This window comes from Sturnus vulgaris, chromosome 6, assembly GCF_052056855.1.
Source record: "Sturnus vulgaris isolate bStuVul1 chromosome 6, bStuVul1.hap1, whole genome shotgun sequence".
NCBI classification, from domain to species: Eukaryota; Metazoa; Chordata; class Aves; order Passeriformes; family Sturnidae; genus Sturnus; species Sturnus vulgaris.
The window spans coordinates 21,729,692-21,756,537 of NC_142248.1; the positions used below are offsets into that span (position 1 = coordinate 21,729,692).

A 26,846-nucleotide genomic window follows, 5' to 3' on the forward strand; every position below is an offset into this window, starting at 1 on the left:
AACTTCAGGTTACTGTGTTTGCCTTCAGTTCTTAACATTATTAAAAGCCAACAGGGAGGAAGAGGAGGAGGCCAGTTTCTGTTTTAGTTGTTGAATTGAACAGCGCCCTGGCATTCTTTCTAGGCACTTACTTCTATAAGTTACACTTAACCTATATAGAGAAAGACTAGGAGAATTTCCTTCTCCTTGTGGATGTCTTTGTAGCAAACTGTTCTTATGCTTCACCTCAGTTTCTCTCTGAATTTGGCAGAGCAGACTGCCATAAAAACCTTAGAGGGAATTTGAACTGTTGCAGTGCATCTCTTTTTTCATGGTGTTGCATTGCAAGGCTTTGAGATTGGTTGAGCATCAGAGGACAAGTCTAAGGGGCAGTTGTGTTTGTTCAGAAAGTGTCCAGTGTTAAGCCCTGTGGCATATCCTGTTATGATATTACTGAAGGGAAAGTTTCTGTGGGTGCTAAAAATCTTCTGTATATGAAAAAAAATCTTTGCTTTATATCTGGGGAATGTCTCCTTTCTTTATCAAATACTTCTGAAAGTACATTTAATATTAGATTAAAATGCCATGTTTCATTTTACTGTTCTTAAATTATCTGTTTACTTACACTGTGGAAACTATTTATTTGTTCCTAATGTCTGTGGGTGTGTCTAAGCAGCATCTTGTAAGTAAATTTTCAAGGAATTATTTTAAAATGTATATTTTGTCTTAAAATGCATGGTTTTTATTTTAAATGCTTGTTTTATCTCAACACATAAGTACACGTGAGTAGGTTTATAAATCTTCATTTAGGAACACAATTTCTTACCTTTGTTCAGCTGTTTGCCTGTATTAAATCATTAACATACACACAAAGTAGTTGGGAGAGGAGGATGGATCTGGCAGGAATAGAACTTCAGCAAAAGCCACACTGCAGGCAGCTTTTTTTTCTGATACTGGTGTTCAGAGTTTGGCTGGCTGCTGCCAAGTCTGCACCTGCATAATAATTGTAACTCTGCATGTATTCCTCTTAATAAGAACAAATAAATAATATCTTCTGTTATTTACTAAACAACCAAACATGAGGATTACTTCAAAGTAATAAGTAGCAATCCCTCTTCTGTTCTAATGCTCTGTAATTTCTGCCTCATGCAGAGGATGCTCAGGCTTCATTCCTCAGCAGAAATGTCATCTATATCTCTGTATTGTACCTTGAGTTTAACTTGCTGTTTAGAACCCCTACTCAAAATGCATATCTGGTATTTTGATTATGGATTGTCACATAAACAGAATGATTGATTAAAGTAATTTACATAGAAGCATTCATGGGGTTTCTGAGCGAGGGAAAATACACAGAAGCACATGGCACTTAATTACTTTGCTTAACAATATATGTCAAGTTAAACCTTTTTAAAAAAAGATGAATGCTGTGCTTAAGGAAAATGCAATTACATTTCTATGCTTTGAAATGTTTTACACACTGTATACATTAGAGGGGCAAAGACATTAACACCTCTGTACGTGCAAAGGTGCTGACAGATTTCAGATGCTACAAGGCAGGCTTTTGTAGCCCTGTCTGCCTATTGCTTGCAAAGGGAACTCATTCACAGTAATGTGCTGTTAATCTGAGCTCATTTTCTTGTGTGAAACCACATTTGCATACAGACACACTTCTTGGAACTCATTGAGAACATTGGGACAGTGGTCCTGATTTGGTAAATTGTTGCATATAAACAGGATTTGCATTCAAATTAGTGTTTTATATCACAGTCTGGTTATGTGTTCCATTTTAATAATGTTGAATTAATGGCAATAGTAGACTTCTAAAAGCCACTCCTGATTTTATGTTCCAGTTCTAAATTTAATTAAGAATGTCTTTCCCCTCTTTCTACTATGTTGCAATTTAGTAACAGACCTGGAATCTGTTCTGCCATTAAATAAAGTGTACAGTTCTTTAACAAATTATCCAAATTACATTCAATTATGTGTTTAATAAAAGATTTTCATACTATTGTATTCCTGTGGGAGGGTAATGGAGGAGCAACTGAATGTCATCCAATCCTTGCAGAATAGAAGCAAATAAGAGGAAGTCCACAGTGAGAAATGGAGTTATATGCAGCGTTCCCCAACCCAAATCTGAGCAAACCTGTATGTCTAGGCACTACTGCTCACTACTAGGCAAACAGACTAGCTCAGTTCTTTCCAGAAATTACAGCTATATCATTTTGGTGCAGCTCTTCCTTCTTGCCCTGAATTACTAATGAAAAAAGGAAAATGAAATTTTGAGGATAATTACTTGACTACATTCAAAATAAAAAACAAGGTTAGTTTTAATTAGGAATAGTTTTCCAATCTAGTTTGCCACCTGACTTTAACCAGTTCAGCACCACCAGCAGTGGCATTGCTCAGAGAGGGTAGTTCTCTTATATATTCAGTATTTAGGGACCTTGGCATCTTTACTATGGCTTTTTCTGAACCTGTGGGACAAAAGCCTGTCTTCCTTTTACTCTACACAGTGGCAAGATGTCCTCTGCACTGCTGCTGGAATGGTGTTGCTTCTCCAGTTTTCTATGCTCAAACTTGTAAATACTAAAACAGAGTACACTCAGTTTGATAGGCAGGTAGTTTATTTTTCTTTTCTATCCCTGAATTTGAAGGAAATACATGAAATAAGATGTTTACACTGCTATAAATTAAATAAAGCGTTATAATTTAATTACACTATGTGTTAACGGAGTACTTTTCCTGTTGCCTAGCAATGAGATTTACCATGAGATTCACCATGTGCTTAGGACTCCTTTATTAACTTCAGTTTTCAAAGGTTTATAACTTTATTAAAAATCATGATTTGTAGGACAATCCAGAAAGTACATGTTAGATGTTATGGTGTTGCTTACTAAGGAAGCTTGAGGCAGAAAACTCTGGTGCCCTCTGATTTCTGTACCTTTTCTCCCTTAATGCAATACGGGGTAAATTTTGAAAGCATCTTCTTGAGCAAAACTTTGTGTATCCCCATAAATCTGAATGTCTAGGAGAAGCTTTGAGCTGCTGATGTTTGTGGTTGCCTCCAGCAGTGTTGCACAAGTACTTGGTGTGTTGCTTGGTATGTTGGACAATCACATGGAACCTGATGAAGGAGAATAGTGCTTGAAGAGTTTGGAGGAGCAAAACACTTGGTAAGGCTGAAAAGAAAAGCTGTAGGTCAAGCCCAGAAAGTCACTGTTTCATAGGAGGAGCTAGCTTAAAGTTAGGGTCTGCAAGTATATGCAAAACCAGACAGCTTTTAGCTTGAAGAGAAAATATTTTTCATTCCGGGTACCTCTGATAAGGGTGGGATTTGGATTGTTTTGCACTATTCCATAAGGCAGTGCTATACCTAAAAGGACTTGAATTTGAGCTCCTGGATCAAAGGGCTGAAAACTACTTAATATTGATGTTTTTTCCCCAAGAATGTATCCAAGAACCTAGTGTTTTTGGCAGACAAAGTGATTAGAAACTGTGTTAGAATGATAGTAGTGCTATGCCACTCATAGATGTGTTTCCAGACTGCATCTTGCTTCAAGGCAGAAAGCAAAAAAAACATTTATTCATTCTACTTTGTAGAAGCATTTAAGGAAGGAGAATATGATTACTGGAATTGTGTTATATATATATATGTGGATTTAACAAAAGATGCCAGAATATGAAGATGTGGGAGGGGGGAGGTATTTTGAATTAATCCGTTAATCCTTTTTGAAAACTAAAACTGCCTGTACCTACCTAGCATTTCAAAATGGTGCAATTATTATGAAAGATTCCGAATTTGCATATTGAGATTTATGCATGTTACTTACAGAATATCTGTGTGTTTAGTGGCATATCTTCAAGGAACGCGTTTATTCATGTTGTAAACTACTACATCTATATAATTTCAATTTTTCACCTTAATAATGGTTGATTTTTAATTAAGAAAAGTAGAAATTTGGAGTTCTTGCCTTCATGTGAGTAAAGTAGTTTTTACTGGACCAGGAGGCATTCATCAGCACTGGCATTTATCTGGTGAATAACTAAGCAAGTTAGTTTAGTTAAGAAAACCAAGTAAAATCCAGACTTTTTTTTCCCAGATTGAACAGCTTCTCTACCCATGATTGTTTCAGTATGTATATTTTTACACATATATGTAGTTTTTCTTTGGGGTTATATAGTTTCAATCTGATTATAAATGGTAATTGATTTTAGAAGTCTGCTAGATGTATGTATTTTTTTGAACAAACTGTGGGTATTATAGATGACAGAGATCGATATCAAATGTGAAAAAGTGCAGTATTTTCTGTGGTTATCATAAGAGGCATTTCCTGTTTAGCTAGACTGTCTTAGGCTTTAGTGTTCCTGCAGCCTTTGTATAGAAAACGAGAAAAGGGTGGTGTGCCTGAGAGTCCTTAATTTAGACACCTAAAGTTAAAATTTTCATCTAACCTTTTCCATCTCTGTTCTCTCATAATGCTCTGATATGTTCCTTTTTTCCTTAGTCTGCCTTGAAAAATTCCATTTCTCACTGGAAGGCATAGTGGGTTAGAGATCTGGATTTCAATGTGGGATGTGCTTCCTTGGAAGATCATAATCCATACAAGAACTGAAGGAAAATCATGAATGAGTGTTGCCCTGACAGGGTCTAGTATTCCATGACAATAACTAGAGGGACTGGCAAAGTAGTGATTAGTTTTTGCTAAAATAACACTTGAGGAAATGTGTAAAATACAGTGCTCTGGTTTGGCATTTTCCTGTTTTAAAGCAGCTCATACAGTTATATCTTGTATATGCTGGGTGAATCAGAAACATAGCCTATAATTCCATTATATCTGTTGGGAAATGCTTAGATAAAGTATAGGTAGGCTGTCCATTATATAGATTAGGCCTAGGATCATTTGTAGTCTCCTTAGGAGAACATTTATTTTGGTGCACCATGCTCTAGAGAGTTTTTTGTCTCTTCTGGAAAATCTGTCCTAGCAAAAAAATGTAAGTAATCACAGTATTCTCATAATGGAGTCTAATATCTTTAATGGGTGCTCTCATTTGATGTCTAACAACAATTAAACTTTTAAAATTTTGGGATGTTAAGAATGTTGTCACTCTGTATAATTATATCTGGTGATTTTAATTTAACAAATCTGGGATGTTCTGTTTATTTTTCTTTTCTCCCAACACCTCTTTTTCCTAGGACAAAATCCAGTACTGATAGCTCTAACTTCATAACAAAACAGAAAAAGAAAGGCTAAATATGTATGTAGTAAATAAACTATGCAATTTCAACAGGTGATGAGAAGGAAAGTAGTCTTAAATTAATGGAAATCACTCCTAAGTGACATTTGTTGACAAACCTCTAGCTTTTAGCCTGGGTTTTACCTAACCATTTGCTTCTAACTCATGATTAAGCAGCTGCAAAGAAAACATCTTAAGCTACTGATAATTTTTGGGAGGGAAATAATCAAATAAAAATTATGCCAATGAAATTAATGATAAAGTTGCACTTGTAGTTTTGAGTGATCAGCAAAGATTGGGTCTGAGGAAAATAATGTCTTGATCCTGTGCTAAAAGTGTGACTAAGAGGGCACTTCAGTATTATTCTTTTAGATGTCCTTGGTTCACTTGTTTGCATTACAAGAGACAAGGACAGCACTAAAACACAAAGTGCCCTAAATAAAAACATGTAAATCTCCACATATGTTTATATTGTCTTCTAGGTTGACTGGGGTCAACTGGACTATTTAGTGATTGACATGCCACCTGGGACTGGAGATGTACAGCTGTCAGTATCACAGAATATTCCAATTTCAGGTATGTGTATTGTTTGACAGTTTCAGAGATGTGTGTTAATTAAGTTCTGTAGCTTTAGAAAAATCTTATTTTATAACACCAGCCAAAAATTACTTTCATTTTTCTTTCTAGCTTGCTAAGAAATTGTTTGTCAGTTGTGTGTGTTGGAAACATTATGGGTGATCTTTAACGTGAGCATTACAGTTGTGTTACTTTCTTTTAAGCTAAGTTTTGAGAAGATGGAGAAGTCAATTCTAACTCCTGAAGGAAAGACAGTCTTGCCAAAAACTGCTAAGTTTTGTGGTAGAAAATTTCCTCCTCTACACCTACATACATAGTAAAGAGAATAAAATAAAATAGTGATTCATACCCATTTTCTTAGATATAGTACCTAATATTGAATGTGTCGTGTGTGTCAGTAGCAAAGCAGGAAGACCTTTATCTCCCAGGGTTTTAAGCAATGAGATGAAATATGACTCTGGCACAGAAGTTTTTGGTGAGGTAGAATTTAATTGAATAATGTACATAAGGGCAGTAAAATTATGCAGTTAAAGAGTTATGGTTTTATTAGCGGCTTTTTAAAGCACAATGGATATTGGTAATTTCTGTTTCCTACAGCGCACCTAAATGTCCTGATTTAACATAGAAAAGGTCATTAGACTCTTGATTTTCTGGGGATTGTTGTGCCCTTTCCCCACAGACCCCTGCACTGCTTTCAGGACTGTGAGTGGTTATGGTGGTGCACTGGGTCCTCTGGGACAGAGAGGCAATGGAAATTACTTTAATCCTGTATGTCTTCTAAATTATGCTGATATCTGATTTCTATTTGAATTCTAAAATGGCATCACTTTGTTCCTATGGTTGTACAGTTCAACTTATTTTTTCATGAATCCTAGCTTCATAAAATCAGGAGTGATAGCATCACTTTACATTTGTATTTCTCATTAGTTGGTTTTGTTGACCGTGCTGAAGTTGACTTGTGCAGTTTAAAAAAAATAATGCATTCTGCTTTTGATGGAGACAAACACAGCAGACAAGGAGCGATAAGATACATAATTCCCTGGCTCGATGAATTTGTGAATTAGGAAGAGTTTCCTCTTGTTTATTGTGGCTGTTTTTCACTCTCACTGAAAGGATGTATTTTTGTGTGTTACAGCTTAAACAACTTGTTCTTTTCTTCTTCCTTCTTCCTCCTTCTTCCTTCATCCTTCTTTCTTCTTCTTCTCCTTAGCTGCTTTCTGTCTCCTCATAAAGAGTCCATCACATTGTTTAGCGTGCTCTTATTTTCTTCAACTCCTTTCAAGGGTGTAGAAGAGAATGTTACAGATCTTGATGATCATATCTTTGGAGCAGTGTGCAGAATTCTGTTGGTTTGGGGACTCCATCTTCTTTTGCAATTTGTATTTTCTAAGCACTCTGTCTTTCACTTTGGTACAGAAAGTATTTGGTGTTGTGCAACTCTGTTCCCTTTCTGGTTTTTTTGTTCTTTCTTTATCCTTTGAAGATGCCTTGAGCAGTCATGGTATTAGTGGAATAATTTCTCCATTTTTCCTCAGAGACAACGTATTTATCTTAATTTAGTAAATTTAAAGTGCGTTATCTAATTTGCATGAAAGTTGTTCTTTGATTTGCATTCATGCATATGTGAGATACAGTATTTACATTATGATTCCTTCATTATTAATCTGTGGTTTCTTTGGGATAGACAGTGTAGAATATTTTTATTTTGCCTCTAAATAAATTTACAAAATTATTGCCAGCCACTTAAAGAATTTTCTGTGAGTGGGAGAAAGAACACTGCTAAATGTGTTTTGTTTGTGGTGGGATTTTACCCAGATGGGACATGAAAAACTGTAGCTTTGCAACATCTGAGCATAAGAGAGACACTGATAGGATATGTGAAATGGTATTGGGTTTTAATTTTACAAGTCTGGTTTCTTTTCTTGTATCACAGGTCCTATGGCTTTTTTGAGTCAAAAGGAGACTAGAGGAGTACCTAATGGGTGTAGAAGCAACACAACAAGATCTGTCATATAAGTCCAGTAGTCATTAAAGAGACTGTCAGCCTCACACAACCTTGGCTGGAGTAGCAGTTTTGTGTGGGTACTTTTCCTTCTTTAAAAGAAGGTGGAAAAGGAAACTACTGTGACTTTTAGTTTTATTAGTCTTAGTTACTTTACAGTTTTTAATTATTACTATTTAGCATATTATTCTTTAATAATCTATATCTTTGCTCATGTTGTAGTCATTCTTCAACAAACTCATAGATGAGGAATGTTACAATAGCTTGAAAATGTGGTACCTATTGCTGCATAAACACAACTGCTTTCTTCAGATGCAAGTTTGCTTTCAGCATGGGCATCCAGTGTCAGTCTGGAGAAAATGGCTTTGTTTGTGTCCATTGTTATTTAATTTGCACTGAGTTCCTTACTTCCTTACTTGTACTTTATTCTTCTGTTCCATCTTTTGCATGAACAAAATTTCCAGAAATGGGTCCTTTAGCATATATTGAGCATGCATGCTTGGAAAAGTTAGAAACATCTTTGCATATTTTCCAGTTTTTTAAACATTTTAAAAACAGAGGGTTTCAGATGATGTTTGCTATCAAGATAGAGTGTGAACTAATGATATTATGAAAGATAAGGCTTGTGATTCCTTTGCATTACCTAGTTGCTAAATTGAGAAATCTAACTCTGTGGGTTTGTTTGATCATTTAGCTAAAGGAGCCATAAATTTAATAAATATTATTGGAGATGGATAATTAGTCTCCCTAAAGACTAGGAGAACAGTCTATTATTGTCTCCCTTTGGAGTGCCAGGGCTGTGTGGGAAGCAGCAAGAGCATCTCTGTTCAAGAGGCAGTGTCAGAGCCCTGCAGGAGCACTTCTACCTTGTGGAGAAGCTGCATTGTGGGGGCTGACCATTAAATTGGGCTGTCTGCTGCCCTCTCCTTATTAATGTTTAAATGAAGTCAGTGTCAGTGAAGTGTGACAGCTTGACAGCTCTAGAGACTGATCCTGTCGCAGCTGCAGGTTAGTACTGGAATTGTTCCATTTGCTAAAGTCTGTCATACCACCTTTTTCTTTGGATATTGAGGTGCCATAGCAGTGAAAACCATTGGAAGTATACATCCACCCAGTGGGAAGCTGACTGACACTAACAAATAATTTCACATTTTACTGAGCAATCTTTTAATAATTACAATAATGAGTATTCAACTGACTGTGTTTGTAAAGGAGACCAAAAGGTAAAAGGCTTCAGATTTTATTTCAGTGCTCTTAATTTTCCCACCTTCTGAAAGTAACTTTTTTCCCCATACAAAGAACATATTATAATCTTTGTAATAATAAGCTCTAAAAAGGTTGTTAATAGGAATGAAAAAGACAGTTAATCAAGATAAGCAAAGTGAATAATATTTTGTTTCTCAAGTTCTATAAAAGCAGAAGCATTGTCATTGCTAGTTATACAGGAAATTACTTTTGTCACCTCTCAAATTTAAAATCAACATAACACAGAGTTCCTCACATTTTTTAATTGCCTTATCCCATAAGTGGTGTATTTTTTATGAATGTTTGCATTTTTCAACAATATGTATGTCTTAATTATCTCCTGAATGCCTTTTTCAGGTAGGTAGGGCTGAAATATTTATTAAAGGAATTTTTGCTAGTTCAAATATGAATTTTCAAAGAATTATAACTAATAGGATTTCTTTTGGTAGTTCTGATATATTATTTAAAATAAAACCAAAAAGTATGTTTCTCTCTACTTCTTAAATATTAAAAATCTGATTTCTATTCAATGTACATTGAATAGGAAAAAGTAAAGGGTTGCCACCAACTTCAAGACGTTTGGCATTTTAAAATTGTGTCATGTGACACACCAAACTTGCAAACCAAATTATTGACTCATTTGTGGCAGTGTCACACAGACCAGGGTGTAGCCTTGTACACAACTATTTTATAGCAGGGTGTGGGACTGAACAGAACCAGATCTTGGCTCAATATATACAAGAACATACACATCTTGGCTCAGTAATACACAAGAACAGGGAATTCCAGGTGATGAATAGACGGTCACTTCAGGAATGAACATTAAAAAAAGTAAATGGAGAATTTAAAATCAGCTCTAAAAAAATACTGTTGATGTTTTATAAAACTGTGCATGATTTAGCATGGATAAGAATTATGACTTGTATAAGGGTGACTTTTTAAGTTATCTGAAATTGAAAGCTGAGTAGGTATGGTGTTGTTCTCTAGTCTTTCTGAAGAGAAATGATCAAAAAAAGCCCAGTGCTGCAGTACAAATTATGTGTAGCATACAGTTTAAGAAGTATATCTGTATTCTGTCATTGCTCTTTGTGTGTTTGTTTAGTCCTTTTTGCACATCTCTTACTTTGGTGCACACCACAGATGCAAGGCATCTGATCTTTTCTTTCGATTTAATGGTAATATACAATTTTCTGTATTTTTCTCAGTTTCTGAGCTTGCTTTCTTCTCCTATGGTGAAGGTACCTAATCAGTTTCTGCAGTAAATTTTTAAAGCTGTTTTATGGGAGCCATTTGTAAATAGTAAATAATAGTAAATTTTACTTGATTTAGTTCTGAATGGCAAATACTTTTAATATCAGATTTTGATGTAGATTTACTCTTCATTTCATGCTGTATTTTGATATTTTAGATAGCTGCAGGAAAGGAAAATGGGTTTAAGAGAGATTGAAAACCAGAAAAAAACCCTGAGTCGCACCAGTGGGATTTTAAAACAGTTCTTTGTATTTACCCAAATATAATTTGCATGTTGGTCTGGTCTACTTCTGTTGTCAAAATAAATGTAATTGACAAATGCAAATTATTGACAGGGTTATCTTAGCTTTGGACACTGCTGATGCTTCATTATGAACTGTCAGACTCAGTAGACTCTGTAAACTTAATTTAGAGATGAAAATATAGTATGAGTTTACACATTAATACCTCACACTCTTTCAATATAAATTTAAATTTAATTCTTGGCTCAGGGAGTTTGATTTAACACACATTGCCTGTTGAAGCAGAATTGATAGTGTATTCAGTGCAAGTTCTTTAAATTTTATTGTTTCTGAAAAATAGTTTCCAGATATTCAGGAAAAAATTGTGAAGAATGGAGGCTTTGCAAACTGGGCTCTCTAAGGTCTGGCAACAGTGGCTAAGTGTATGCTAAGTACTAGATTAACTGCAATTGCCTTGTTGGATTTTAGACCGATTCTGAATAGGAAGAACAAACTAGCCTAGTGTTCAACTGACGATTACTCAAGGTGAGAGAAACTAATTTGAATAATAGTATTGTGTTTTTTCCTCTAGCTATTCCTTCTGAAAAAAGTAAATGTTCAAATCTGCTTCTTACCATCCCTGCCTCCAGGGGGAAAAAGTAAACAACAGAATGGTTTGGGGAGCTGATTTTGAAGTAATTTCACTGTTGTCTTTTTTTTTCCTGCAGTAGAATTACTGTTTTACCCAGTTCTCCTCTTTGAATTAGAACCTCTCACTTAAAAAAACCCCTAATTTTCATTTGTCAGAGAGACTATGTGGACTTCGCTCTTGCCTAGTACAATTCTCATAATAATCTAGACATGATTGACAAATGCCCTTGAAAGCAGGAGGTGGAATGGAGTTGAGCAGAAAAATGCTAATTCAGATAGTCAAGAAAGAGTGCAAAGTGGCAGTGTCTGTGAGGGATGAGCTTTTTGTTTTAGGCCTGTACTTTGCAGATAGTGCTTGTTCACAGATGTTATTTTGAATGTTTTCAGTGTTTTTACTTCACTAAATAAATAATTCATTGTAAATTGCATTAGTGTGACATATGTGTTCAGTGTGCCATGACCAAAGCCAAACATTTTACCACAGTGAGAGCTGTCAATCCACCATATTATTTCCCCATGTGATCTGGTATGAAATGGATGTTATAATACCTACTGATCAGTATAGATGAGAGCAATTTAACTTTAGGGTGACAGTTTTATCCAGCATGTGATACTCCTCTGCTCAGTTGTTTCACTGACAGTTCCACTGAGCAGCAGGAAGAATATTGCTCTAAGATTTCTATTCTCTCTTCACATGGGTGAGTTGGTAGTGCCCTGATCTCTTACTAGTTCTTGGGCAGAAGAGGAAGTGTGGCTGTTGGAAACATCCCCCATCTGAGCAGTTGTTCCAGGGCTCCTCCCAGAAGAAGGTAGCAAGCAGGCTGGAGGTGGGATGCAGCCTTTGGGACAGTGCTGAGCTTTATTATGAGGTTGAAGTGAGGATCCTGTAATGCAAAATCACACTCGTGATTCTTTAAAGTTGCTGTTTGTAATGAGATGCCGCATATAAAAGCTGAAGGAACTTCTTTACAAGGTTTATCCAAGAAGATGAACCATTTTCTAATGTTAGTCTCTAATCATTGCCAATTGAAATTACAGCAAAAACAAGCCTTTGTTCTTGCAAGACTTTTTTACTTCGTCTTCAAGTGCAAAGATTTATCTGTAATTGCAGGCAAATTTTATCTGTGAAGGGACAAAGTTAACAGAAGGTCAGAGGGGCTCTGAAGAGATCCACAGTAGAGAACAGTCAGGCTGACCAGGCTATTTGTGACTGGAAGACATCACCTAAAAGTTTGAATTTAATGCAGTGGAAAAGGTAACAAAAACTACAAGAAGTGCATGAGTGTGGTCACATTGGGCCATCTACAGCTGTACTGAGGCCTCAGTGTGGTTCCTTGCTGAGAGTGTTCAGTGCCTGTCAGTTAGCAGATATGGTTGTTATGTGTCTTTATTCTGCAGAGCTCTGTTTGTCAGTCTCCTGGTCAGTGATACTTCACACCTTTTGAGGTGGCACTGTTTGCTAAGAGGCTGATATAAGAAATGTTCTATAAGTAATAAGTGTGTGGTGGGACCCTTAATCATATGTCTTGAATGAGAGACACATAGCTTGATTCTGAAATCTGTCTGAGAAGACAGTGGAGGGGAAAAAGAATATATTGGGGGCATCCTTTTCACCTTAAGGTAGACCTATCTTGCTGCTGATCAGATGCTTTTTAGATCTCTATGTTTTTTCTTGGGTGCAAATTGACCATAGCTAAGGTTTGGTGAGTTTCACCTTATGCTTTCTAACTCCAAGCATCAAATGCAAGCCTTAATGATGCAGTGAATATGGGTGATATTTTCTATACACAGAAATTATAGGCTGTTTCATTGCATGCAATTTCCTGGGCACCAGTCCACCAGAATGGTACCAGAGTGCTGTATAGGCACATTTTTCTTTTATTGAGGATTGAGGACCTGGGGTTGAAATAGAAAGGCAAACATCAGTGTTACAAGGTATTGTTAGTTCTGTCTCTCTGTATAATGCATCCTAAGGATTAAAAATACAGTTAACATAGTTTTTACTGATAAAATCTCACCTGGAGTGCTGAGTCCAGTTCTGATCCTGCAGTAACAAAAGAGTCGTGGAGCTCTTGTAGGCAGACCAGCAAAGGGCAAAGAATAGGGGATGGCAGCATGTCACTTAGGAGGGTCTAGGGGCTGTTTAGCCTGGAGAAGACTGAGAGGGGTTCTTATCAATGTATATAGATATCTGAAGGGAGGGTGTCAAGAAGGATCTGGGCTCTTCTTGCTGGTAATGAGCAGTAGTAAGAGAGGCAGTGATCAGAAACTGATGTACAGGAAATTCCACCTGAACATAATTAGGAACTTCTTTAATGTGCCAGTGATTTAACAGTGGAACAGGCTGCCCAGAGAGGTTTTGGAGTCTCCATCACTGAAGATACTCAAAAGTCATCTGGACAGAATCCTTAATAACATCAGGGAGACTGGACTGGGTGACCTGCAGTGGTGCCTTCCAACCTGACCCATTCACAGATTTTGCATGATTCGGTGAACATGCATCAGCTTTTTGTCAAAGAAAATACATTGAAATTTTTAAAAAATGGAAAGCATGAGTAAGTAGATATGTCAGTTAAAAATAAATGTGCTCTACTTAGATATCCTTAGTATGCTCAAGGCACAGAAACTATTTTTCTGCACACAACTGCAAACACAGAATTTTTAGTATGTTTCAATGTGCGATGTGATAGCTTTATGGTTTCTGCAGCTTCTCCGTTCAATTTGTCAGTCTCAATTTGTCTCATTCAGACACTTGTGTAAACATTGCACGTATTGCTTCAAGAGACATACTGTGTACATGAATTCCATCAAGTTTTGTTACTTTATTTATGAAAATAACTCTTTACTGTTTGATATTCCCGTTAACTGTGTAGAGTCAAGATACCAAGGAAAGTGTAGGCTGTGTTCTTTCTTGCTTATCATTTGAATCATTTTCTGAATTAAACATATGCAAACTTATTCAGGGAGGGGAACACCGTGAAAAGTCCCTTTTGCCATATTTGGTTGCTAGTAAAGGAAATAATGCTGCAAATAATTTGAAATCTTGAACTTCAGGTTGGGTTTGTTGGACTAGCAGATGTACCAAAGAAAGAGGGAAGACACTTGTTTTATAGGGTGTTGGTTTAAGTCAGTACAAGCTGACTGTGAATAAATTTTGCCTATAACTAGCTCAGACTAGAAAGGAAAATAGGAAAGAAACAACTATTACACCCTCAACAGCAGCTTCTTTAGCATGTTGGCTTTCATTCTGTGGAAGAAGCCATGGAAATTGTCTACAAGCTTAATTTTAACTCATGTATTTCAGGAACCAGAGATTTTTTGTACAGACAGTTGGTGCTTATGGCAGCTCAAACTCTAATGTGCCATTTGGTCTTTTTGGCATTTTTGCTTCTTGCCCGTTGGATGAGAATTTGTTAGTAAAAAAACCCTCTCTGTTAAGCTGCTTGTGGTTCTAGTGGGTGTTTTTGTTGTGCATAGTCTGTCCTTCATGCCATGCCAGTTATAAGATTCTTAAAGCAATTAATAATGAACCAGAAAATGTAGACTTCAGTCTTGTTTACTGCATATTAGGTTCTATGTGAAGATCCAAGGAATGCTGAGCCAGCATCTTCAGAGAAGAGTGTGAATAAAGGTGTGTATACACACAAGGCACATATTTCCAATTTTGCTTGGAAAGAAAGCAGTAATAAGCATTTTTTTCAAGTATTGAAAGATTTTTGTTTTACAAATATGCAAAAAACTCAAGGGCAATAAGTCTAAATTATTTACTTGTGGCTTGTGCATTTAGGGAAGGGTGCATTCATTTTGTGGAATTGACCCTACATTTCAGTGCTACTTTTAAAGCAGCCCTGCGTTTGGTGAAATGAGGAGCTGAGGTGATTTCAGTGTAACTGAAAGGCTTACACGTTATTCTTTGTGGTGCCATTGGAGACAGGTTGGTTTGGGAATACCAGCAAATTATTTGGCTGCCAATTTTAGCAAATAGGGGAATTGCATTTGCTTGGTACATTACATGTGCCGTTCAGTTTTTGGACTTGTGTATAATACTGTGTAAGGCACAGATTGGCAGCTTTTCAGGAGTGAGGTGCCAGATTGTATTTTTCTTTCACAAATTAGAGGTTAAGAATGCTGGCTGAAAACATTCAAGCACGCTGTCAGGCGGTGTTTGGAAACGGCTGGCTGTCAGCAGGCAAGATCCCACCTGGCAGGAGGAGGATGGTGAAAGGGGCAGGGCTCCCTGTCCCAGTGCTGCCAGAGCCAGGAGTGCTCTCAGAATGCCAGGGCTTCTGCTGCTCTGGTCCCTGCCAGTGATGCCAGGGTTGTGTGCCTCTGGAAATCTACAGGATTGGGAACTTCAGGCCCAAGGAAACTGTCCCAAGCATCTAGAATTCTCTGTTGTGATTAGTGTGAAGTTCGACATAAATTTCTTGTATGTGGTTGGCATAATGTGATTCTGCAGAAATCTTTTTGTAACAGAGACTTTTGATACTAGATAGTCAATGTGAAACCAAAACTAATCAATTGACCGGTAATGCTCCCTTGTACATTACATTTTTATAAAATCGGGACAAGTGTGAACAGTTTTTGGTTGCAAGTTTTGAGGAAATAACATTTGAAACCCCTGAGCATTTGGAAAAAGATGCTCTTTGTGAAGTGATGTGGAATATTCTGATGTCTGTATTGGTTTTTCATGCTGTATTAATCAAGAAGTAATAACAGAATGGGATAGTAACCTGTAGGCTTACTTTACTTTAGAATCTACCTTTGACAAGGAGCTCTGGCAGTTTTGTATGCTTAATAACTCTCAGGAGTACTAATTACCAGGTAACCCGGAGCCATGTCTGAACAGCGAGCAGCGCTTTATTCAAACCTAGTGCAAGCGTGCATCAGCTGGCCTCTTCCTATGTGGTATTATTCATACAAATGCATTGGTGTCTAGTGTGACATGGTTCAAGAAAGTGTAGCAGGTCTGGAAAACAACAGTGATTACAAGCAGCTACCTCCTGTTTTTAGAACAAGACTTACTGTTAAATTAAAAGCTTTCGAATATAATTATGGCATGGGATTGTTACTGTGTAGATATTCCCAGAGTACCACCTCTGCACTGTTAGCATGTGGCTGGTTGTATGATACTAGGTAATTTTTCTCATTTACAAAGTATTAATGGTTTCTATATAGGAAAAGTTATGGTGAAAGTATCGAAAATATTTTTATCACTTCTTATCATATCTCAGTCATTTTGATCATTGTATAATAAAAAAAGCTGGCATAGTTTTCTTCCTTAAAAGCATATAAATATGTGACTACTTTGAATTTAGTAGAATGTGCTAAATATTTAGCAGAATAATTAATAATACGCATTTTAATGGGATTTCATGTTTTCTTTTCCCAGGAGCTGTGATTGTCTCCACTCCACAAGATGTGGCTTTATTGGATGCACGCAAAGGAGCTGAAATGTTTAGAAAAGTCCATGTACCTGTAAGTCTCTACATGACAAATATCAGTAGATTTTTCTTTTTCCAAAATGTAAAAAAAATTTCCATATGCAGCAATAGATGAACATTCAGAAGTCACTTGAACTTAACAAATTATTTGTTAAAAGGCTTAGAATCCATTTTATATCTATACCAAGAATTTGGTTAAACAGAAGAGATTTCATCTCAGGCTGAGGTCATAATAATAAATATTTTTTTTAAAGTCTGTTTGTTTTATCATGTGGAATGGATCAGGTTGCTGAACAGAGTATCTTAAGAAGTAATGCATGCCTTTTAGTTATACTGTGTGTCCTCATTACATTTCATCTTCAGCACTGTCTGTGTTGGGGCTTAAAATTTCATGAAATGTAGAAAAATCATTTATTGGTATTTTTTAAGAAGCAAACTCAAATTTTTGTGGAAATATGCGTATATCTAGTTACTTTGCTGTTTGAAGGGCTCTGTAACTATCATGACAAGTAGAAGGCTGTCTAATCAATGTTTTTCATGAGGTTTATAGCTTATGTCTTAGCTTATTTGTTTGAGAAATGTAAGAATATCCACAATTAGGAGAAAATATTAAACAGGATAACATACTTGACTTGATATTTTCTCTGGGTGCTGCAAGTTGCTAAGTAACTGAATGTAATGCTCTAGGAATATGTTTATGTAGAGATTCATCTTCACTTTGAAATGGGCAGTCAATGGAAGAATATGATTTGAAATGCTTCCTTATCGTAAACTATAAGGAAAAAAAAAGTTTTCTTGCTTACCGGTGTGAAGGTTACTTTTATTCTTCCTTAAGAAAGAAAGTTTCTTTAATACCGAGTGTTTTCCTAATTAAAAAATTGCAACAGAAAGTTGATGTGAATGCTTTCCCTTTTTTTAACTTACAGGGTGGTATAATAAAAGAAATACTTCGATGAATTCCTTATTACTAACTGTTCTTTAAGCATATTTGCATCAAAATGGAAGTATTGTAACATTTATAAAATTGAAGTATTGTAACATTTATAATTTGCTGCCAGAAGGAAAAAAAGAATAACATACAGAACATTTTGTTTTGATTTTATGTTTGGGTTTGCTCAAATGATGTAAAATTATTTTCTTCAATTTAAATTGTGTTCAAGTTAGTACTTCACTGAATTTTCCTTTTGTTTTAATGACAAATTACCAAGATTTCTTTCTAAAACTGTCTTCTTCAATGTCCTGTGAAGAGAATGGCCTCCAAGAAAATTGTGCATTCTAGGATGGGCTTGGCTAATACTGATTTGACTAGTGGATATTAAGTATGATATGTTTTGGTTCATTGGAATGATCAGATCTTGTCAAGTCAAGTGAAAAGTCACAATGAAGCTGTTACATGACGTGGCACTTGAAACAGTTATCAGGCCTTTTTCATTACGCTGCTGTATTTTGTTCTACCCTGTATGTACAAGTATCATTTACTTGAGTTTTAAAGCAGCTTCTGCCTATGTACTACATTTCTAAATGTCAACTAAAGATGAGGATCTAAAGGAAGTGAAGTGATGTAATTTTTAATGACCGACTTCAAACCTGAGGTTTATGTCAAAGAGTTGGAATCTGCAGGTCTGTGCTAAAATTACATATCCTGATTAGGTAATAAACAGATCCTTAAATTTCTAATCTCTACAATCCTTAATCTTTCAGAAAGTGCTTGCAAAGAGCTGACTTTTCAAAGAAGCAGAGAGTCTATAGGTCGCTGAACTCTGAGTATGGTTTCTTATATTTAATGAACTGCAGTCTCTCCCATGTACATACAGGCATGTATCTATATATTTACATACAGGCATGTATCTATATATTCCACCTTCCCCTCACCCCCACTGTTATTAGTATCAGAGACTCAGATGACACATGTAGAATTACCACAATAAATTCACAATTGTTAATGTAGTTTGTCCTTTATTTGAAATTGAAGTAGAGTGACTGAATGAACTAATGAAAACCTGGCAAGGAGAGTCAGCATTAAAACCAAGATTACAAGACAAAATTCGTATTTTCAGTCCTAGGACATAGTCACTGAAAGAGAAGTGACATCTCTTGTGCAGTGGAGCACACCTACACTTATAGTGAAGAGGGAATTTGTGTTGCTGATTCCTATCACAAATTTCAAGATTCTTGTCTATTATGCAAGTTTGGCCAATGTTTTCTTGCATTCCCAAGGGTGACTCAAAGTGAATAATTTTGAGTATTTAGGGAAAAAGTGGCCTATTTCCACCTGTTAAGGCTGAGTTCAGTTCATTATAGTTTCTTATCAATCATATCCCTGAAAGAAAAGACAGGGTTTTAGTTAAATCTGCAACTTTTTTGAAACCTTACTTGAATTGGAAGGTTATGCCGTAGATTTTGCAGGTTTCAAAAAACTGCTTAAACTCAGCTATGTGTTTCCTTCTGAGTTGTACTAAAATGGCTTATTTGGCTGTGTTCTTACTGGTATTTCTGAAGCATCCAAAGTAACCAGCCATGATTATGGCTTCGTGTTGGGAGCAGATATTAGAGGCAGAAATTGCTCACTATAAGATGAAAGATAGGAAGACAGAAATATTGTGCATGTTTGCTTGAAGCACTGACTGACACAGGAAGTTGATGGCAGAGGGAACTGTAAACAGTCCCCATCAGACTGAAGTCAGGCCTCAGTACCATCCATCCTTAAGTACAGTGAATCACTGAAGTGGGTTTCTCAGGAATTGTCTCCTAATGTAAATACAGAGAGCTTTCATTTCATCACTGTATTTTCTTTAACTTAGAAGGTTGTATATTTGGATTTAAGCATGATTTATTGTGTAACCAAAAGGTTAGCTGAGCACAAGAAATGCATAAACATTCAGAAACTGTGTGCAGATAATGTGCAGATAACTCATAATGAAAGGGTTCTTTCTTCATTTCCTGTTATTTCTTACCAGATGCCTCTTCGCCATTAGAAATAACAATTAGACTAAATGGAATGCAGCTCCATGCTGTTACCATAGGTCAGCTCCTGTATTGTGGTGCATACAAGTTTTCATGTCATTCCTGAGCCAAGTTTGCCAAGCTCACCAAGGACTAGAATAGAATTCACACACACTTACAGAATAGTTTGTGTAGACAGTAACAGCTGCTTTGAAGCTATTACAAGTCTATTATTTGAGCAGGGAAATGAGGGTTATTACTGACTTCATTAGCAAGACCTATTACTTTGTAGATTTAAAAGTTCTGAAGGTCACAAGGAGCTCACTTCTGTAAATATATGTGCAGAAACATGCCTGGTAACAATACACTTAAGCAGTAAAGTTGTGTTTGCAAATATTCTGTATTATACTTAGTCTTTTTAAGTGGCATCTTCATATTCTAGAAGAATAAATGATATATTATTAAATATTTACTATTTTTTGGCCAACAAAAAGGACCAACACCGAAAAATAAAAATTATTGTGCAATGCTGAAATGTCATTTGCTTTTAGTAAGGTTTGTTTAAATGGAAACAAAAAAGGACTCTGTATAAGGCCTCTAAAACTAATCTAGCATTGGAGATACAGCTGTATCTCAGCATTTGCTTTTGTATTGGCTGAAGGACTTCTTAGATAATAGGTTATTAAAATATGAACAAAACAGCTGTAATAATGCTTAACTATTCACAAAAAATAGTAGACTAAATTTTTCTTTGATGATAAATTTGCTGAATCATAAATGTTGTATGAGTACTTTGAAGGGAACAGAAAGTTCAAACCCCAAGATACCTGAAAATGAATTAATTAAATTGTAAATTTCAAATTACTTTTTTTTCCCCCCCATGCACTGTCAAAAATGGCCTCCCTATATTCCGGTAAAAATAATATTTTTCTTTTGTCAAAAAATGCTGCTTTCAATGTTCTTCCGTTTACCAACAGAGTAAAAACTGCGTGACTTGACTTTAGGGCAGAGCAGGATTAATGCCTGCTTAGAGGTCATCTGTATCAGGTCCCTTTTTACTGTCCTTGCACCTTGTAGCCTTGGACATGTAGTATTTCATGTCTCTACTAATTTAAGAACTGGATGACAAAATGACCTGTAGTAATGTGTCAGTTGTTCCTCTTGCTTTTCTGACAGTCCATGAGAGAGAGTAGAAAAGGGGGAAAGTCAGTTTGAGGTGTTAAAGTGGAAGTACGTAAAATTTTTTTAAACATTACTATTTATTAGAATGTTCCTTGCTTTAAACCATCTGAGAGTTTTACATAAGTAAAGGAAGATGTGGCAAATATACTTTATGATGGTATAGAAAAAACAGGTGACCATCATTTGATGAATTTCAGCTTGTAGCTAAGGAAACTTTTATTATGATATTGTAAGTAACATACTTTTTTGTTTTAAGTTCAATGCCAGAAGTTGTACATTCACTTTTAATTAAATATATTTGTTGGTCGCATTGAACACTGCTGTTTCCTCCTAGGTATGCTTCATTAGCATAGTGGATGTGTTTCCTCTCTAATAACTAGAGACCACCTTGTTCAAGCATAAAACTAGAAGGTTGAGGAGAATGTAGAAGTACAAAATGCTACAAAGTAAATAACAATATAAAAAAGTCTATTACAAAATTTAGCGATAGTGTATGTGACATATCTAGGTGATACATATATCTGAAAGTGAAATATTGTAACATTGAATCTCTTAAAGCAGCTCTTCTGTTCATTAGCAGGTGGATAGAAATTTCCACCCTGTAGCATTTGAACACTATTTTCATCACTTCTGGAAATTTTGCTCTGCCTCAATGAAGAGTTTTGCTTACTATGTGAATAAAATGAAATCATTACCATTATTTCAAATTCTGAAAGAAGATTTTTTTGTGTAAATGACTTGGCAAATTTTTATTTGACATATTTTATAAGGATGATGTTGAAAACATGGCATCAACAGAAAGGTACCCAGGATGTGTGTATTAGATTTTATGCTATGTGTTTTGCCACTTAGTTTCACATAATTTTTTCTATTGTTTGATCTTTAAAATGTGTTTCTTCTCTTCAGAAGAATAACAAATCTGATTCTTTTTGAAAACATTTCCCTATAGGATAATTTATAAAGATACCTTAAAAGCAAGCATGTCTGTGTAATTTCTTGCAATGGTAGGTTTTTATTTTGTCTTTCCTGAAACTGCAAATTACAAAACTTTGAAAATGAATGAATGAAAATTCACACAAGAGTCTTCAGAGTTTGAAAATTAAATACTGGCAGGGAGAGTTCTTCCAAGTTAGATTTGTGCAAGAAGTACTTTTTGTCACAAATAAGACTGTTAGTGTTTGAGAGGTATAAATATGAAAAAATTGAAATACTGCACAGATAATGGTGCCACTGAGATGACTAATAAGGGCTGATAATGATATTAATGAGTCTGATTCCTATTTTCAATAATCACTCTGTGTTGGTTCTTAGTAGATAATCTATTCTATATTATCAGAGATGAATAATGGAAATACCAGTGCTTGGTTTGAATATCCTTTCCTTTTCTTTACTTTGACAGGTTTTAGGACTGGTTCAAAATATGAGTGTTTTCCAATGTCCCAAATGTAAGCATGAGACACATATTTTTGGAGCTGATGGCGTAGGAAATCTGGCAAAAACCCTTGGATTGGATATTTTGGGTAAGAATATGGAAATGGTTTTATTTTTGAAGAAAAATTTAATGGTGTGCATGAAGCATTAACTGAACTATGAAACTGCATAATCTTAGATTACTTTGTATTCAGACCATTTTCAGATGTAATGGAACAAATAAGTAGTATGTGTTCCTTGTCAGTCTTGTAATAGTGTTGACTGCATATGAAAATTCTTAATTGCATCTTAAATCTTTGTGTTTACAAACAATCCAGAGCATGAATTGTTTTGATATCAATGTGCTCTATTACCTGAAATTCTTTGTGTGGTTGGCTATATATGCAATTTTTACAAATAACCAAGAATTCTATTTAGTCTTAAGTCCAGAAGTGTCAAGAAATGTTTTCTCATTTATTTCATTTAAATGAAATGAGTTGTTATGTATTGACTCAGTGGAGGCCTTTTAGCAGCCTTCTGGAACCTAAACAGGTCTTAAAAGAAAGCTGGAGGCTTTTTACAAAGGCAGGCAATGATAGGGCAATGAAGAGCTACTTTAAATTGAAGGAGGTTAGATTTAGATTAGATATTAGGAAGAAATTCTTTACTGTGAGGGACTGGCACAGGTTGTCCGGAGTTATGGATTCTTTGTTCCTGAAAATGTTCAAGGGCAAGTTGGATGTGGCTCTGAGCCACCTGCTGTACTTGGAAATGTCCGTGTCTATGGAAGGGGAGTTGGAACGAAATGATTTTTAAGGTCCCTTCCTACTTAAACCATTCTATGATTAGCTATGATTAAGCTATCTCATGCCTGTAGGCTAAAGTATACATTGATCTTTAAAATACACATTACTGATTAAAAAAGGCATGGTTCAACCTGTGCTGTAAGTAAAGAATATAACACAGTGTAATTAAGTTGGTAAATGGGGTAATTGCATGTGCTAATGATGTGTTTCCATGTATTACTCTAATTATCTCAATGATTTTCCATAGCTAATTCATTAAAAAGAACCTGGAAACTCACTTAGAAAGATCAACACAGAAACATCAAGGTCTGACGTAGACTTAAGATAGCAAGGCAACACATAATTAAAAACATGCTTTTGGGCTATCTTTTAGTTTTCTGAATATATAATGAGTTGTGATCAGAGCCCAAGGGGACTTCTACAGCTCTGGGTTATATGGATGGATGCAAATGCTCTGCAAGCAGTTGAATCAAACATACATTTAGATACACAGGCACAGATGATGTACTATGGCACTGGTCCCATAGGTGGTTTTTTGTTATTTCCTAAGAGTGCAGAACTGATTGTGATTGGATTTAATTAGAAGCGATATGAGAGATGTACAGATTTACCAGGGGATAGATGAGATGTACAAAATAAAGCAGAGTGAAGTTTAACTTCCAACTGTCAATGCGAAATCAGACTAAGATTAAGAGTAATGCCCCAAGGGTTAAATTTAGAGTTACAGTACTTGATCTGATTAGTATGCTCCTCCTTCCAGGGATGACCATTACATAATAATGCCATATGGTATTGTAAGAATTGCTGCTTACAGATTTTACATTAATCCATCCCAAATTGAAGTTTTATCTTAGTATTACTTGAATTCTGCCCAAAAACCTTGAGAACGTATTTTTACATATATATCTGCAAAGTGCATATATTCAAAATCAGTAATTCTAAATTTATTTTGTATTTTCTGACACCTATGGCTGTTATCTTTGTTTAGATAAGCATCTAGTCCTCCTTGGAAACCCAACAAGATGTTTGTCACCAAATATCTGACAAACTCTGCAAGTTAACAGTATGCAGGATTGAAAAGTATCATCCTTCCACTTGCTCAGAGTTGGCTCTCAGTATTATTGAATACTTTTTGTTTATGACAGAAGACAATTAGCAGTTGCCAGGACTAGTCCATTATTTCATATACCTCTGATTGTCCTGTATTTTTACTTTTCTCTAAAGGAGAATGTGACAAGGTTTGTGACAGAGACTTTGTGCTGCTGATTTTTATCTCCCTGTCTCGGAAATTTTTTTCCCAAAATTTGAGGGCTGTAACCTTGACCAAAAGGCTATGCCACTGGTATACATGATCCTGAGATGATAATTCCTGATGTTTTAACACTGTCTGGTTCCTGACCATCAGCAGTGACTACCAGATTTTAAAAATTCTTTGGTTTTTCTTCCTACAGTAAATTTGAATTACACTATTTATTTGCAGTCAGCTGTAGTTGTTAATATTAGAAAACCTTACCATGACAAGTTCCCATCACATTGGGTAGTGAAGAATAGTGCAAAAGTTCTACCTTCCTCAAACCCTTATCACCCAGTTATGCAGATGGTTTTGATGTCTTCTGCTTAAATAATAAATTTTTGATTTTTTAAAATTATAATGCATTTTTCTTTATCTTCTGACTGCAGTTCTGTTCTTACTACTCCTGTATGCTCCTGTAGTACCAGCACATGTGTTTATAAGTCTGAGGGGGAAAAGAGAGAAGCTGCTATTTTGTAATTATTGGAGATTGTTGTTAAGCTGATAGTGAGGAAGTATTTTTCCATTAACAAAACAGCCATAGGAAAAAAGAGATTAGTCTCTATATAAAATAAGAGTAGGAAGTGAATGTCAGGGAGATTTACCAAGTCACTGTTAATCAATTAAGAATGTTTATGGTTAGAAAACTTTCAAAGAACTCCCTTAATTTTTTTATAATGGAATATGTGAACAGACTGTTATACCTAAATTTATTCATAACTGAAATAAATAAGAAAAAAAAATTCGAAAGCAATGGACTGCAGTTATCCTAAATAATTATAAGGTTCTTCAAAGATTCAGCACACTAATCATGGAGCCACAGCTTTTATGTTTCCTATTTGTTTGTTTTTGTTTGTATTCCTGCGTGCTTTGGGTTTTGGTTTTTTTATTTCTTAAACTTTGTCAATTTTAATACAGTTTTTTTAACTATTTCTTTTTCTGAATACATTGAATCTCAGTAATTTACACTGGCATTGGTTTTAGTTAAATCAGGTTGCTAAAATGTATGAATTAAACTTACACAGTTTCTGGTATGTCAGGATTGAACTAAGGTAGGCTGTTCTGTCTTCATCTATCCATGATGTAAAATGTAGCTGTGTCTTCCAGTAAAATAAAGTTGGTCTTCAGTTCACTTCAAAATTATTTATGTAGCAGTGAACTAAACATAGGAGTCTCCAAGTTTTTTGTAGTGGTGAAATCTGTGTTTTAGAAAGTATGTCTCAGAATGGAATAGCGCTGCTAATTGATTCTCCTTTAGAATGTTCCTTTCCTCTCTGACAGTTCCCTGCTCATTATAGAAGCAGAATAGAAAGAAGATTTCTGTTGGAAAGAAGAATGAACTGAATAGTTGTCCACCTTTGAATTGGATCCAAGGCCTAATAAGGACAATAACAAATGCTATTATTTGGAAATTAAGTATTCAAAGAAGTCTTTGAACAGTGATTAAAATCTCAAAACAGCACTGAAAAGAATTTAAAATGAGGAGATAAGCTGAACATAAGTTGCATGATGAACAGTTGCCTAACACTCAGGCAATTTATTTCATGTAAACAAAATAATTTGTATCTCAACCTTTATTTTTCTATGTGTTTGAGGCAAAAAGCCTTTCCTTCTCTAATAAATTACTAAAGCATGGTCCTTTGTATTCAGAGAATGAAAAATCCAAAATACATTTAGCATTATTCATTATGGATGTAAGGAAACTATACTGAAGCCAATTTTCATGTTAAATGCTAATTTTTGGAGATATATAAGATATATAAGAATATACTGAATAGGAATTGGATTTCAAGTTGCTTTAGGGTTATTTTAAGGAAACATTTAAGAAATACTAGGTCTTCACATATGTGTGCCTTGGTATTTTTGATGCAGGAGACGTTCCACTGCATGTTAATATACGGGAGACGTGTGATTCAGGACAGCCTGTTGTGATCTCTCAGCCTCAAAGTGATGCTGTAAGTTTGGTGCACTGCACTTAAAACAACAGAAAGCTCTCCTCTGAAAGTGAATGGAGAGGAGAGCTCCATTGTGAATTACTGCTTTTTGGAAAGAAATGTGTGTTTGAATGAAGTAAGATAATTAAGTAAAAGAAGGTAGTATCAGTAAGGCCCTTGATTTTTGGAATGCTGGTCGTCTGTTCTGCTTCTGTGAGTTTGGTTTTGTTTAATTAGGCTGAATCATTCAGAATAGAGAAGATTTGATCCAGATCCTGGCACGCTAAGAGGAGGAAGGTCAGTGTCAAGCCTCATGAGACCCTTGCAGCTAATGCAGGTCCTCTAAAACTGTCAGTTAAGCCTTTGGTAGCTGAGCCTGGAAACTGTCAAAGGGTCTTACCCAAAGATGTTTGGAGCAAAACTTCATATTGTCAGTACCTGGGTTGTTTTCAGCAGGAACTGGAGCAATTTACACACAAGAGGAAATGGATTTTTTCAGTGTATTTACCATCACATTTTATTGTCAGTGGAAAAATGTGAGTTGGTGAGGTGGTGGGAGTCCAATAAGCAAATCTGCAAAGGAAAGTAGTTGTACGTACAGGATTTCATTCGTGCTGATAGAATGGCATTTTCCTGTCTGCTATTTTCTTTCTCTGCTAGAGTTTGTCTGTCAGGC

General features: G+C 35.6%; 1 protein-coding gene across 8 annotated transcripts in view; it reads left to right on the forward strand.

Annotated features, from left to right (window-relative positions):
* The window catches only part of NUBPL (NUBP iron-sulfur cluster assembly factor, mitochondrial), a 78,790-nt gene that overhangs the window by 44,351 nt on the left and 7,593 nt on the right, over positions 1 to 26,846 (forward strand). For 7 of the 8 annotated variants that reach the window (XM_088167268.1, XM_088167261.1, XM_088167267.1 and 4 more), the window contains 4 exons: positions 5,697 to 5,790; positions 16,553 to 16,638; positions 22,129 to 22,249; positions 26,109 to 26,191. In XM_088167268.1, the coding sequence (XP_088023394.1) occupies positions 5,697 to 5,790; positions 16,553 to 16,638; positions 22,129 to 22,249; positions 26,109 to 26,191 (384 nt within the window). The remainder of the gene's footprint in view (positions 1 to 5,696; positions 5,791 to 16,552; positions 16,639 to 22,128; positions 22,250 to 26,108; positions 26,192 to 26,846) is intronic. The other variant, XM_088167262.1, reaches the window with a different exon arrangement.